Consider the following 12,885-nt stretch of genomic DNA (forward strand, 5'->3'; position numbering starts at 1 on the left):
GCTCTGAATACTCAGAAACCTGTCAACATAGTTATTGTACAAGACGGTTAGCCTGCTTCTATATTACGACATCAACTGAATGCCAACTTGCAAAAGAAAATTTTTCTTTCATGCCCTCACCTGTCTCTCGCAAGGCTACTATGAAATCTATTGGTCCATTGTGATGCTGCAGTGGTGCTTTCTAAACAGCATAAAAGCTCAGTCCTTCTTCTTCTGCAGTCAGATCAATATCCAGAAGCCCATTAAGTCAGACTGGCAGATCCTACGCAAGAAGGTTGTCTCAGCCTGAGGTCTGAACATTGATGCGAGCCCTCAAACATGAAGTGGAACACAATGCAGCACAGCTGTCCATTGTCTGTGGTCACCGTCACACTCCTCAGCTGCTCAGACTGCTGATGGTGACATCACTGTCACACGATAAGTACCAGGAATTTCATTAGCCTCGACCACAGAGTCTTCTGTTCCCAGTGTGCACAAGCACACGCCATCGACTGCAACCATACACCCATTTTCTTTTTATACCATATGAATCAAGGCTCTGTTTTTCAAGGTTCCTCTTGTGCAGAAAACACTTTCCAAATTAGGAGTTCAAAGGTGAGGGATAGAGGGGAAAAAGAAAAGTTGAAGCATGAGGCCATGTTTCAAATATAAAGGCACATGCTTTCAACAACAACAAAAAAAAACCTCCACATTACAGGCAAAGTATATTTAAGAGGTCTTGTTGTAGATAATTGCATGCAGTCGATTGAAGTTTCCAATTATGTGCCACCCTCTGGGATGGGAAGGCGGCGGGGGGAGGGGAGAAAAGGGTAGCAAAGGGTTGGTGGGTCCAGCTGGTCCTGTCTCTAGTGGGATGGCCAAGAAAAAGCTCCCAACTCTCCTCTCCCCTCTGCGTCACGGCTCCCTTTCTCTGAAGGGAGCAACCGCAGTCAACCAATGGGGAGTGTTTGTATCTCCCATGATACAAGCATCTTAGCCCAAAAATGTAAACATCTGGCAAACATTTAGACTCGCCACGGGACAGGGTTGATCAACTATTCAAAAAAACGCTATTTTGTTAGGAATGAAGAATAGACTGTGAACATCCGCATGTGCTTGTCCTCTTAACATGCCAGTTCAGCAAACATTTCAGAGCATGAACAACTCCCTTTCAAAGCAAAAACATGCCAGAGCCAAGACTCTTACTCATCATTTGATTAATATGTATACTCCAGGGCTTCTTCATTTACAAATAGTAGGGGGACATACTGTGGTGAAGTCCAACACCCAATATATTTCATTTTATACTAGTGAACAGCAGTCTGAGGGTGAAAATGTACCCTTGTTCCAAATTTATTCCCCATGCGCTGATACAGTCACATTTTCCACCTTACCACATCATTCCCGTTGGAGGTGTGTATTGGTGTGGCATCACAGACTGGAGGTCAGGCGTTTCTCCCTCTCGATTTCTGACTATAGAGGGCAATATAAATGCCCGCTGATCACACTGACATCAAGGTTGGAAAAATGTTAACTGCAGACTAAAACCGGCACTAAAACCAGTGTGGCTGCTATCAGATAATATTATTGTTCATATTTTTTTGTATCTTACACAAATGGATGAAAACTTCTTGCAACCTCAAGAGCAGTGTCAGCATCCTGGTTTTAACCTTCTTTATTTAGACATCGTTCATATCATATACGGGATACTAAATGGACAAGATGTTCAACAGTGTCTTGCACACACACACACACACACACACACACACACACACACACACACACACATGTCCAGTCACATGCCATTCGTGGTGCAGGCTCAGTGTCACAAAGGGTAAGCAGAGCAAAGCAGTGGGGTCATATATCCTGAGGGCTTCTCACATCATATGAGTTCAGTCAAGCTGGCTCAATGGTCGAACAATGAAGTTTTCTTTGAGAATGATCCCACACCAGCAAAGTGCACTTAATGCCTTCTGTCACATGCAAATCACTATAACATCATGCAGTTTAACAACCTAGTAACTGCTGTAGGTCCCAATTCTTCCCTATGCACAGCTTGTGGATCCATGGACAGTGTATTTACCTGAAAACACCCCACCCAAAGAGGCAGTGCTGACAAGGCACCCATAACAAGTAGGGCCTACAATTACAAGGGGGAAAAAAAAACATCACAAAACAAGATTTCCGTGAACATTAAAAGTCTCAGCAGTCACTCTGTGGACTCACCCTCGTAGAAGTTGACATCAGTAAAACATATTCAGAGGCGGCGGTCTTCGCGGATGATGGTAACAGCGCATAACATTTTCAGAAAACAATCCCTGGAGCTTCTTTGTTGTGAGTTGAAGACATGAACATCATCGCACAGTCACCGGCCAGCGACCCTGTACTACTCTCTCCGTGTGCCTGACACAAGGTTGCAGTTTTCCCCCTACAGGGATGATGCGTGGGGAATTCCTAGCAGTCACATTTTCCTGGGAAATGATTGGCCAGCAGCGGAGTTTCACTGTAACTACTAGGCGAGACCCGAAAAGTCAAAACAGCTTTATTTACAACGATTTTTTTTTTAAGTAAGAGGCGTAACGTTACTTTTAGAGTCGCTTTGCTTTAATAAACCAACAGCTACAGATGTTTGAAACAGAACAAGATGTTACATTAATCTTGCACTCGTAATGAATGACATTAAATAGAGTGCTGTTTCGTAATTTTAGATATTATTCTTCCACCTCTTGAACTGTTAGCTGATCAAAGTGGTTGCTAAGCGACACACTGACTGAAAGGCGATTGTCAAGTATGGCTATCGCATTAAATTAAACTGATAACGCAGTCACAGGTGTGACTCAGCCAAATAGAAATGTTCATTTACGAGAGCGCAAAGCGAGCTTAAAGTCTAGTTTAGGCTCTACAGACAAACAGGCGATTATTGTTTGCCTAGGGAAATAGAGGTATGACCATTTTTCCGGGCAGTACAAGTCGTTACAGGACCTGAGAGCAGTTGAGGATACTTCCTAATCGGGCGGGGTCTAATTCTCTGGAACTGATGATGACCACAGAGAAGGCAATATTATAGACCAGAATGATAGCTCTATCTACTAGCCACACCCAAACGACTATTTGTCAATAATAATACGCTACCAAAATACCAAAAGTAGTTTCATCGTCTTTTTAAAGGGAAAAATCCCTTCTACAGTACTGCTTTGATTTAACCTTGATTAGGGAGAAATATGACATTCCTGTCTGAAAAAAGTGAGTTCCCATACCGGGAGTCGAACCCGGGCCGCCTGGGTGAAAACCAGGAATCCTAACCGCTAGACCATATGGGACTGTACAAACCAGCCCAATACATATATATTTATACTATATCATGATTGATTCTATATTGCATTGTATGTTGATTGAAAAATTATTGTCGGTCTATTATGTCCATTTATTTTGCTAATACTTCATAAAGATGTAAAATAGGAGTTAACGTGGTCACAAAAATCAAGTCATTTAGCCCGCTGTGTCGTATCTACAGCATAGATACTTGGCAACAAATCGCCATCTAGTGGTCATTTCGTGGGACTGCAAAACGGGTACAGGTTTGCCTACCAGAAATACCTCTGTCAGTCAATAGTTTTACCCCCAGCCTCAAAGCAAGCCTACTGAATCTGGATTTAGCGTGGCATGTCGAACATGCAATTGCAGTAATCTGTCAGTAGTCAACATCACCACAAGATAATCTGAAAACGAGGGAACTATAACCAATAACTGAACTGGAACCTCTGGTAGTCTGTACAACCAAATATGGGTGCTAAACACATGACGTAATTTTTGGTGGAACAGCGCAAGTCTAGAGACGGGGTTTTCCTGCGTAACAAAGGATTTTATTCTAGACATAAATCAGGTTCAAATTTGTTTAGTAAAGTAATAGGGTATCTTTTGTGTGACTAAATTTATTATATCGTTTTCTTCCGTTCATTTTTTGGGTATATTTCACTACATTTTGGGGTCATTAGATGCCGACGTCCTCTCCTCTCCGTAGTGGTAGGACCCATCACTTGAGACCAGCAGAGGCAGCCAAATATTTGACAAACTAGCATCCGTTAGCCAGCTAGGATTCAAAATAATACAGCTATAAAATATAATTTTCTCAACCTTGAAACGCGTACGTTTATGCCCACGGTTCAGGTTTCCGTGTGAAAAGAATGTCAACCCCAGCAAGACGACGTTTAATGAGAGATTTTAAAAGGTAAGCGAAGAGAAAACAAGCGAGTGGGAGAATAGCTAACATTAGCAACCAAAGGTTAGCTTGCTAGCGTTAGCCGAAACTGTATTGTGAACTACACAGCGCTGAATAAAGTAGGAATAGAGGCAAAATTCTTGCAGCTTTCAGTCGTGTTTTTGTCAATAATTAAGATACATGCCGCTCATTGTTGAATAGCCACCGTAAACTCACGACAAACACGAAGTGATATTAAGTCATTGGTGTTAGACAGGCACAAATGGTTTGTAATTATGTTGACTGATTTATTTATGGTTGTTATTTGTTTTAGTTTTTCCAATATCTTATGTTACTATGCTTGATTGTTATAGGAAATTATTTATTTCTGAGCACCAATTGAAATTAACTTGTCTAATAATCACTGTATTATTATTGTGGGCTGTTTCATTACGTTACAGTGTATGGCTTAGGCAAGTGGCTTTTCACTGCCAAATCAAAGGTTAAAAAAAAAAAAATCAAAACCAGTCACGAGACACACCTGGACGAGATTTAGGTGACCCTTGTATGTCACTAGCGATTAAAGATACGACTCCTGAATTAGTAGTCTCAGGTCGTATTCATTAAACTCCCGCTGTCTGCTAATTTTGGCATTAAAAGCTTAACTCTACATCTGACTTATACACGCGCTCTTGATCTAAGATGTTTATAGTTGAATTATATGTGTGGAAGAGCAAATCCTAGGGATGGACACTATAGCACCAAAGTCATGGGTAAAGTGGTGAATCAAGATGTTAATTTGTAATGCTCTGTTTAAAATGACATTTTCTGCCTTGTAATTACAACTGATGAAGCTGATGTCTGTGTCTGTGGTCCTAACTGTGTATTTTATGTCTCTTGTCAGGCTGCAAGAAGATCCTCCAGCAGGGGTTAGTGGGGCTCCATCAGAAAATAATATCATGGTATGGAATGCTGTCATTTTTGGGTAAGTCCATTTGAATTATTAAAGAGGTACATCAGAGGGGGGTTGTGAAAATTGTGCATTTGTAGACACTCCAACTGCTTTGGACATTAGGTGTGTACCGTAAAATTACTTGGGCTGTAGGTAATGTCATGCAAGCTTTGACACTGCAGGATATGAAAAATATACAGCAGGATCTCATTTTGTAAGTTCACATATTCACTGCCTGTTTGTTTCTTCTCTTTTAGACCAGAGGGAACACCTTTTGAAGATGGTAAGTCCTCTCAGAAGCGTTGACTTCCAAGTGAACATGTGGAGATAAAATGCTATAATCTCCCCTCCCACCACTACTGTTATGGAGCTGGTTATAGTTTGTCTTGTCCAGAAATTGATTTGTAGTCTTAAATCAGTTGAGATTTTCTTATCCATCAGTTATCACTTTGGACTACTGACATTGTTTCTGATCTTAAAAGATCAGAAATAGATCTAATGTTCCTAGTACAATGGACTTGCCTTATCATCTTCTTCCATGTCTGTGGTCCCTCTTTAAAGCTGTGCTTTATGGTTTTTTTTGTTGTTGTTTTTTTCCTGCATGTGAGTCAGTGGACCACAGGCCATTACTGGTGTTTGTGGGTGGGTAGGAATATTGAGCAGGCAAGGAAGTTTGACTTCACTGTTCAGTTTGCAACTTTAAGTTAAGAAAAAGACAGAGTGATAGGGAGTATTAAAATGCAGGGGGGAGAGAGAGGTGTTCCCAGGATGGTCAAAATCATGAGATTGAGACTAGCACACCTTCTTACTGAGCTTGGGGGGGGGGGGGGGTTAAGGCTCTGTACTCAGATTCACACTGTTATTTCTCCTCCTTAGGAACCTTCAAACTCACCATTGAATTCACAGAGGAATATCCTAATAAACCTCCAACAGTGCGATTTGTCTCCAAAATGTTTCATCCAAATGGTAAGTATCTGACTACCTGGGGTGTTAATAAATTAACTGCAATAATCATTAGGTTAATCATGGCACTTTGCAGTAATTGAAATTAGTTACAGTTCAAGTAGTTATTCAGCCCTAATGCTCTATCACAAAAAACTTTTTCTGTGCTCTGATTTGCAGTCTATGCAGATGGAAGCATATGCTTAGATATTCTTCAAAATCGTTGGAGTCCAACTTATGATGTCTCTTCAATCTTAACTTCAATACAGGTAATCCTAACACTCACTGATGCAGATTAACAGTTGACATCCAGACACAGATTAAGAGCAGCACATCACATAACAAATAACGCAAAGGATAACAGAAATAATGTCTGCACAAATTTGCTATCATGATCTTAGTTTTCATTCCTTTTGTCAGATTGCTACATAATATAATGAAACATGAATGATTTCTGAGGGATAGTGCATCCTAACAGTAATATTTTCATGCATGCAAAAGCTATTTGCTTTCCATTTGACTTACATGTGTGGTAATGTAATAAAACTCAGCTTGAAATCCATCCTCACTGCCATTCTTTGTTGTGTATTCAAAGTCTTTACTGGATGAGCCAAACCCAAACAGTCCAGCCAACAGCCAAGCAGCCCAGCTGTACCAGGAGAACAAGCGCGAGTATGAGAAGAGAGTTTCTGCTATTGTTGAACAGAGTTGGCGTGACTGTTGACCCCTGTGATCGTTCACACAAGTACGAACAGTGTCCAGCCCGAAATCAAAAGAAACCACAGATCAAGATAACAAACCTTCTTTCAGAAATAAAATGACATATCTTTGAAGCCTCCTCCATATATTTGTCTGTCCCATAGCTGTTGCTAAGTTTGTATGCTGTTGTGTTGTGGCATTCACTCCTGCAGGATGCTGTTGTTGGGAAATAGCGTGTTTGTTAAAGTAAATGTACCTTGTATCTGGGTTACTTGCTACATGCCCCTCTTTCTTTCTTTTTTTTTTTTTTTTAAACAAAAGGCTGTCTGTGGATTTTAGTCATGTTCTCTGCCACTAAGTTAATTGGTTGAATGATGTGGTAATTAACAATTAGATGTGCTTGCCGTGTGGTTTGCCGTGTACATAAAAATTGCTCATATTTTTTAATAAATATGGCATTCATGGGTGTTCCCTATGGGCCCACTTTTTCCAGCTTAGTTTCTTTTTCTGCCTTTGAGAGGGAATGGTTAAGACAAAATTTAACCTGATGTGGACAGCCACCCCTCCAACAGGTCGAGTCAATCAATGCCTTTGGGGTTCATCAGACTAGAGCAGTGGTCCTTTTCTCCGGTTTGCACTTACAAGCCATGCCTTTTGACTTAAATGTTTTAGAAACAGTGACCGTGTCTCTCAGAGCAAAGCTTAACACCGTTCATGTTCAAGAGACATTTTGTGCCCCTTTCCTGGTGCACACCTTTGCTTTCACGCACAGAAATTCACAGTGCTGACAATTTAAGGCCATGTGAAAGCATTGCTATGCTATTTTCAATTTTTTACACACATTGGCTATCATAACGAATAAGCTGATTGTACTGTTTGAACAGGATGGTGTCTTTTTTCAGAGTATAAAACTTTGCACTGGTAACCCATGTAACAAACTGTACATTTTCTTCTTGTAAATAAAAGAAATATACATCAGTTGTTGTCCCCTGCTTTTGACTTCTCAGTACATTTAAGTTTAAAAAAAAAAAAAGTATACATCTCAACCAAGTACAGCCTGTTAATAGTTATTGGTTTTAATTTATTCAGTTATTACAGCTGTGAATACAAGCAGACAAGTTAACTACCCACATAAACCAATACATCTGACATTTAACAAAGATCACAGCTTACACACTTTCCATGTCAAGATGGTGTTTCTACTCATGGAGGCAGCGCTGACTTTTAGAATGATCTCCAGGTGTCGAAGAGCAAACAACATTGCAAGTAGTACTGTGAAATAGAAATGTATCAATACAGTGAGACTGGTATGAGCAGGTAATTACAGTTAGATATTAACCGCCTTCATACTTCACCTCGAAGCCTTGTCTCGTGTCAGCTGTTTACAATGTTCACAATGCGAAGAACCAACAAGCAGTGGAAAAAAGGTGTATCATCTGTCAGGGTCCTTTTGCACCCAAGAAAACACTTCAGAAAAAAGTGAATTTTGGTGACAAAAACTTTTTAAAGTAATTTTTTTTTAATCAAGGAGTCATTGATGCATAGTCAGGACATGAGCACAAAGCACACAACACAAGCTTGTGCAACAGTGAACCAAATACAGGACGTGTGGAATGGCAGGAGACAAAACAGAAAGAAATTTCTTATTACTTATCCAAAAGCCCCTGCTGAAGCTAAATATACTTAAACTATGTTTAATGGCAAAGGAATGAAGAAACCACTGTGGTGTTTCCTGAAAGATAACCAAAGTATAAACATTACATTTATACTTGTGTTATTTGTTCTGAAGTCCAAGCCGATGAGTATTTTTTTTTTTTTTTTTTTTTTTAGAGCTCTGCATGCAAATCAGTGAGAGGCCTGAGGTTTCACCAGCTCATATCGTCCCACCTGCCCTTCCTGCAACAGCTGACCAATTAGCTGGTCTTTGTGTACCTTGCGACTGACAACAAGGAAGCGCTGCTTACCCTGTCCATATGACTTGCTTCGCAGGCCATATTTCTGAGATATCTGATGTATCTGCTTTCGCTCATCATTGTTGAGGTCAGTGGAGAAGCGCAGATCATCCTGCCGGTCTGAACTGGCATAGTTGCGGATTATGTCTTCTATATCGCGCTTGCTGAGCTGATTTCCAGGCTTGTCCATATCCATACCAAGTCCTTCTCTGGAGAACTGCTCCTTGACTTTAATGGGTTCTGCGATGCCGTCCCCATCTCGGCCCAAACCGCCACCCTTCCAGCCCATCTTGCGGAGCAGCTGGTTTCCGATGTTGTCTTCCTTGATCTCCTGCTTTGTGGCCTCTTCGCCTGAGCGAGCCAGGATCTGATAGCGGGATATAGCATCAGCATGACCCTCCTTCCTGAGGTTGGATTTCACCACAGCCTGTGTCTGTCTCAAGGTGGCTAGGGCCTCCTCTGCTGCAATGTGTTTGACAATTTTCTTGGGCCCGATCCCTGCCGCTACATACTGTCCCTCCAGATAAACCTCACATCTCCAGCGATGGTCAGGTAAAACTGTAAACTTGTAATCAGCAGCCACTTTGTTAAACTGAGCGGTGTCGTTAATGATGCAGATAGCATTGTCAGAGTTTTCCAGGATGACCAACTCACTCAGATGCTTCTTCCTGCCACCCTGTTGTCCGAACCTCCCACTAGAGGAATCTGACTGGGGATTTCCTCTGGCATACTGTGATTGTTGCTGCTGCTGTTGCTGCTGTTGCTGCTGCTGCTGTTGCTGCCGTTGTGCCTGGTTCATGCGGAGTTTCCTCACTGCCTCTTCAGCTGCTGCATGCTTTGAGCTCTTCTTGGTGCCCCTGGCCTGTGCCACCAGCTCATCTTGCAGGTAGACACTACACAGCCAAATGCTGCTGTTGGGGACAAGGTCAAACTTATAGTCAATCTTCATGCGATTAAAGGCAGCAGAGTTGTTGAGTATGCAGATAGCGTCATGGGCATTGTCCACAACCACAAACTCCGTCCAGTGTTTCCTTTTATCAGGTTCATACTGGCCCTTTGAGCTGGGTGTTGGCTTGTCCTCTGGGTTACGGAGTGCAGGTAAAAAGGCTGGGGTAGGGCTGTGCATCTGGCATACCACAATGTCATTGACAATTGAGTGTCTATATCTGCGTTGCACAACGCGGACCTCGACTGGTTTAAGGAAGAGCTTAACGGCCTGTTCAGAGGCACGGTCCCTAGCCCCGTTTTTGCTCCCAGAATATCCAGTGGCAAGATACACACACTGGCACCTCAGTTCACAGGCATAGCCTTCCGTCGGTACTTTTCTGTTTTTCGGTAGGTCAGCTTTAGGAATATCTTTCAGGTTGACATAAATATACTCTGGATTGGTCTTGCAGGCCTGGATGCTGCGGCTCAGCATGAAATTGTAGTTGGGCGAGTCGCTTCCAGTCATGAACATGGGGTCTCTAAAAGAACTGGCTAATGCGGATGCCACGTTGGCAATCAGCCGTTGCTTCTCCTCCAGCACTGACTGAGATATGGGAAGGGGCTGGGACAAAGATGACGACCCTGATTGAGAGGTGGGACTGCTCCTTCCTGGGCTGTTGTAAACTCTGCTGAATGGCCTGCTGGACGAAGGCCGGTCCTGATGCCCGTAGCCTAAGCCCTGACGTCCTGAATCCCTCCCGCCAGATCTGTTCCCTCCTCCATATCCATCAAACCTGTTAGGCTGAGAATAAGAATCTGAACTGCGAGAGCTGTGGGCTTCATATTTGGCTGTATAGTCCTGCTGTGTTTTAGACATATAGTTTGCTGTGGAACCGCGACCTCCATAACCTAAGCCACTTGTACCACCTGAGGATATCTCTCTGTCTCTGTCCCTATCCCTGTCCCTGTCCCTATCCCTGTGTGAACCCCAAGAGTCAGAGCTGTATGATGGCACTCTGTCAAAAGCAGGTCTTGCCGAGGAGGAACCCTGAGCTCTACTGCTGCTGCCATAGGACGGAAGCTCAGAGTCCCACTGCCTCACACCGTACGACTCGCTCCTCCTGCGCTCCTTATCATTCTCCTTCTCATCGGTGCCAGACCCTCCGCTGCTACCACCACTGACAAAGTGCACGGGCTCAAACCGTGGTCTGGAACCAAATTTCGACACTGGCATTTTCCTCATGGGCTCTTCCCCTGCAATAACAAAGACACAGGTAATAGTTGGGAACTCCAAAAAGAACATCAGATCTGAGTGCCACGTTGACAGCTCAATCTGTCATCATGAATGGGACAACACACTAAAGTTAAGAGGGATTACAACAAACAAACTACACAGACACTCACTGCCATCAGATGAATTAGGTCTCTTCTTTGCTTCAGAACTTGAAAACGGGTCAAAGGAGGGCATTTCGCCACTGTCAATCCCTTCTGCCATCACCAGCTCCTTCCAAATCACAATCGGGCCATACCTGGTGAAAGCAGAGTGTATTATACTAACACCAAACACATGGATGAAACATGAATGCATGCATACACTGCAGACCTACAAATAAATAAAGCGAAGAATAACTATCTGTACATAATGAGTTAATACTCCATACTAACAATATTGCCGGTAAAACAAAATATCCCGTCCCAGCAACATGAGGAATTACAGAGCTAACTCGGTCCTGGGACAGAGCATATGTGATCGCAAATGAACTGAAGTTGAAAACTTAAAATATAAGCAGTGTACTGAGTTGAGCAGCTTTATTGGAAGCGATATAAAGACCTTGATTTTGTGGTGCCAACAGCAGGCCCTTGACACAGGAGTGACGCAGTAGGCCAGCAGCCCAACTACTTCATCATCTCCTCAGCGTACATGTGACAATAAACCACCACGATATCTACACATGAGTGTGTCAAATACCAAGTCCAGTTCTTACCTAACGGTGTAGCCCTTGGTCCGGTGAATTCGCCTGCCCTTGTGTTGGATAATAAACTATGTAACTGTTTTTATGTCCCACCGGCTATTATTAGCCTGCTAGCTTCACAAAGCTAGGCACCTAACGGGGTTACTTGAAAGCTAACTAGCTAGCTAGCTAGCCTCTAGCCAACAGCTCCCCTTCAGCGGCGAGTCGATAGCTTTTTTGTTTACTTTTTTGTATGAATTAGCCAATATTTAAACGACACCGACACAGATGCGCAAATGCTGCGTGAGAATAACTGAGTCGGACGATTGAGAAAACACAAGAAAACGCATGGGAAGCTACAAATATCCAGTCAACTTTCAGGAACCGTCCATTTTCTGTCCAGCTAATGTTACAGTAAAATCATGGCGTCTGTCACCGCACTGGCCCATGATGCTTTGCCCGGCCGTCACAGCATCTCCGTCGTCACAAAAGCAAGTCGTAAGGATGAGCACATTTCAGCGGGCAGAGCTGTGCTGGGTGTCCCGCAGGCCCGGTCTCACTGACACACGCACAGACAGGCTGAGAGACAGACAGACGAGACAAACCAGAGCAGCACAACATGAGGCTCCCAGTCAAGGTCATGCAAGGGGAAAAAAAACACGCTCATCAGTGGCCTACACAAGACACAAGACACAAAATTAATCGAAGTACTACAGGGATGTATTAGTCCAGCTGTGGAGTTTGTGGATTCAGATTTCACTGTTAGCCTCCATAACCTCCCTGATGGCTGATGTCTTTATTGAGGGAGGAAATCTGTGTTTACTGGTGGTGCAATCTGCTGAGTGTCACCTTTTAAATTTTTATTATAATCTAGCACCAGGTTTTTATGCAGGTTTAGTAGCACACAGGCTCGGAGTGAGGAGCACACGACCAATAAAGTAGCATTAAAGCAAGACATTTCCACAGATGTGAAATGCTGGCTGAAGTATAATCATCTGTAAGATTTTTTTTTTTCTCATTGCCTTATTTTGTTATTTTATCCTTTATGCATCAAAACAACGTGTCCCTATTTTACCTTTTTTTCTATGTGAATCATTCAAGTTTCAAGTTTTCATGGGTGGTGACAGAAGAAAGGTAATATTTTGCAGGTCTTTTTTTTTTTTTTTTTTTTTTTTTTTTTAAATTTGAGAATGGTTTTTGACTTTATTTCTCAGTATATGACCTGATCTGATGAATTGAAAAATGGTTGGGCTGTGCATTTTTTTTTTTTTTTTGGAAAGCTAT

The 12,885-nt window shown here is 42.5% G+C and overlaps 3 protein-coding genes and 1 non-coding gene across 4 annotated transcripts in view; 1 reads left to right on the forward strand and 3 right to left on the reverse strand.

The window, feature by feature from the left end:
- Positions 1-2,893, reverse strand: part of elf1 (E74-like ETS transcription factor 1) — a 43,578-nt gene extending 40,685 nt beyond the window's left edge. Inside the window, exon 1 of the mRNA XM_030061836.1 lies at positions 2,206-2,893. The gene's annotated coding sequence lies outside the window, so the exon portion shown is untranslated. The remainder of the gene's footprint in view (positions 1-2,205) is intronic.
- Positions 2,894-3,227: 334 nt separating this feature from the next.
- Positions 3,228-3,299, reverse strand: trnae-uuc (transfer RNA glutamic acid (anticodon UUC)). Its single transcript has one exon. It is a non-coding gene; the product is annotated as a tRNA-Glu (tRNA).
- A 677-nt stretch (positions 3,300-3,976) lies between these two features.
- LOC115366413 (ubiquitin-conjugating enzyme E2 A) lies at positions 3,977-7,748 on the forward strand. The gene is made up of 6 exons (XM_030061852.1): positions 3,977-4,207; positions 5,082-5,162; positions 5,387-5,412; positions 6,006-6,095; positions 6,252-6,340; positions 6,667-7,748. The coding sequence occupies exons 1-6, from the start codon at positions 4,164-4,166 to the stop codon at positions 6,793-6,795; spliced, it is 459 nt and encodes a 152-aa protein (XP_029917712.1). The 5' UTR covers positions 3,977-4,163; the 3' UTR covers positions 6,796-7,748.
- A 791-nt stretch (positions 7,749-8,539) lies between these two features.
- nkrf (NFKB repressing factor) lies at positions 8,540-12,154 on the reverse strand. Its single transcript, XM_030061834.1, has 3 exons — positions 11,635-12,154; positions 11,054-11,178; positions 8,540-10,903 (listed from the first exon to the last, which is right to left on the reverse strand). The coding sequence occupies exons 2-3, from the start codon at positions 11,142-11,144 to the stop codon at positions 8,616-8,618; spliced, it is 2,379 nt and encodes a 792-aa protein (XP_029917694.1). The 5' UTR covers positions 11,145-11,178; positions 11,635-12,154; the 3' UTR covers positions 8,540-8,615.
- Between the last annotated feature and the right edge of the window lie 731 nt (positions 12,155-12,885).

This window comes from Myripristis murdjan, chromosome 10 (assembly GCF_902150065.1).
Source record: "Myripristis murdjan chromosome 10, fMyrMur1.1, whole genome shotgun sequence".
In the NCBI taxonomy this organism is placed as follows: domain Eukaryota; kingdom Metazoa; phylum Chordata; class Actinopteri; order Holocentriformes; family Holocentridae; genus Myripristis; species Myripristis murdjan.

Excerpts from the sequence above, each read along its gene's own strand:
- LOC115366413 (XM_030061852.1), top strand. The coding sequence starts at position 4,164 with ATGTCAACCCCAGCAAGACGACGTTTAATGAGAGATTTTAAAAG. Across the intron at positions 4,208-5,081 it reads TTAATGAGAGATTTTAAAAG|GCTGCAAGAAGATCCTCCAG; the intron begins GTAAGCGAAGAG and ends GTCTCTTGTCAG. Across the intron at positions 5,413-6,005 it reads GGGAACACCTTTTGAAGATG|GAACCTTCAAACTCACCATT; the intron begins GTAAGTCCTCTC and ends TCTCCTCCTTAG.
- nkrf (XM_030061834.1), bottom strand. The coding sequence starts at position 11,144 with ATGGCAGAAGGGATTGACAGTGGCGAAATGCCCTCCTTTGACCCGTTT. Across the intron at positions 10,904-11,053 it reads ACCTAATTCATCTGATGGCA|GGGAAGAGCCCATGAGGAAA; the intron begins GTGAGTGTCTGT and ends TTGTTATTGCAG.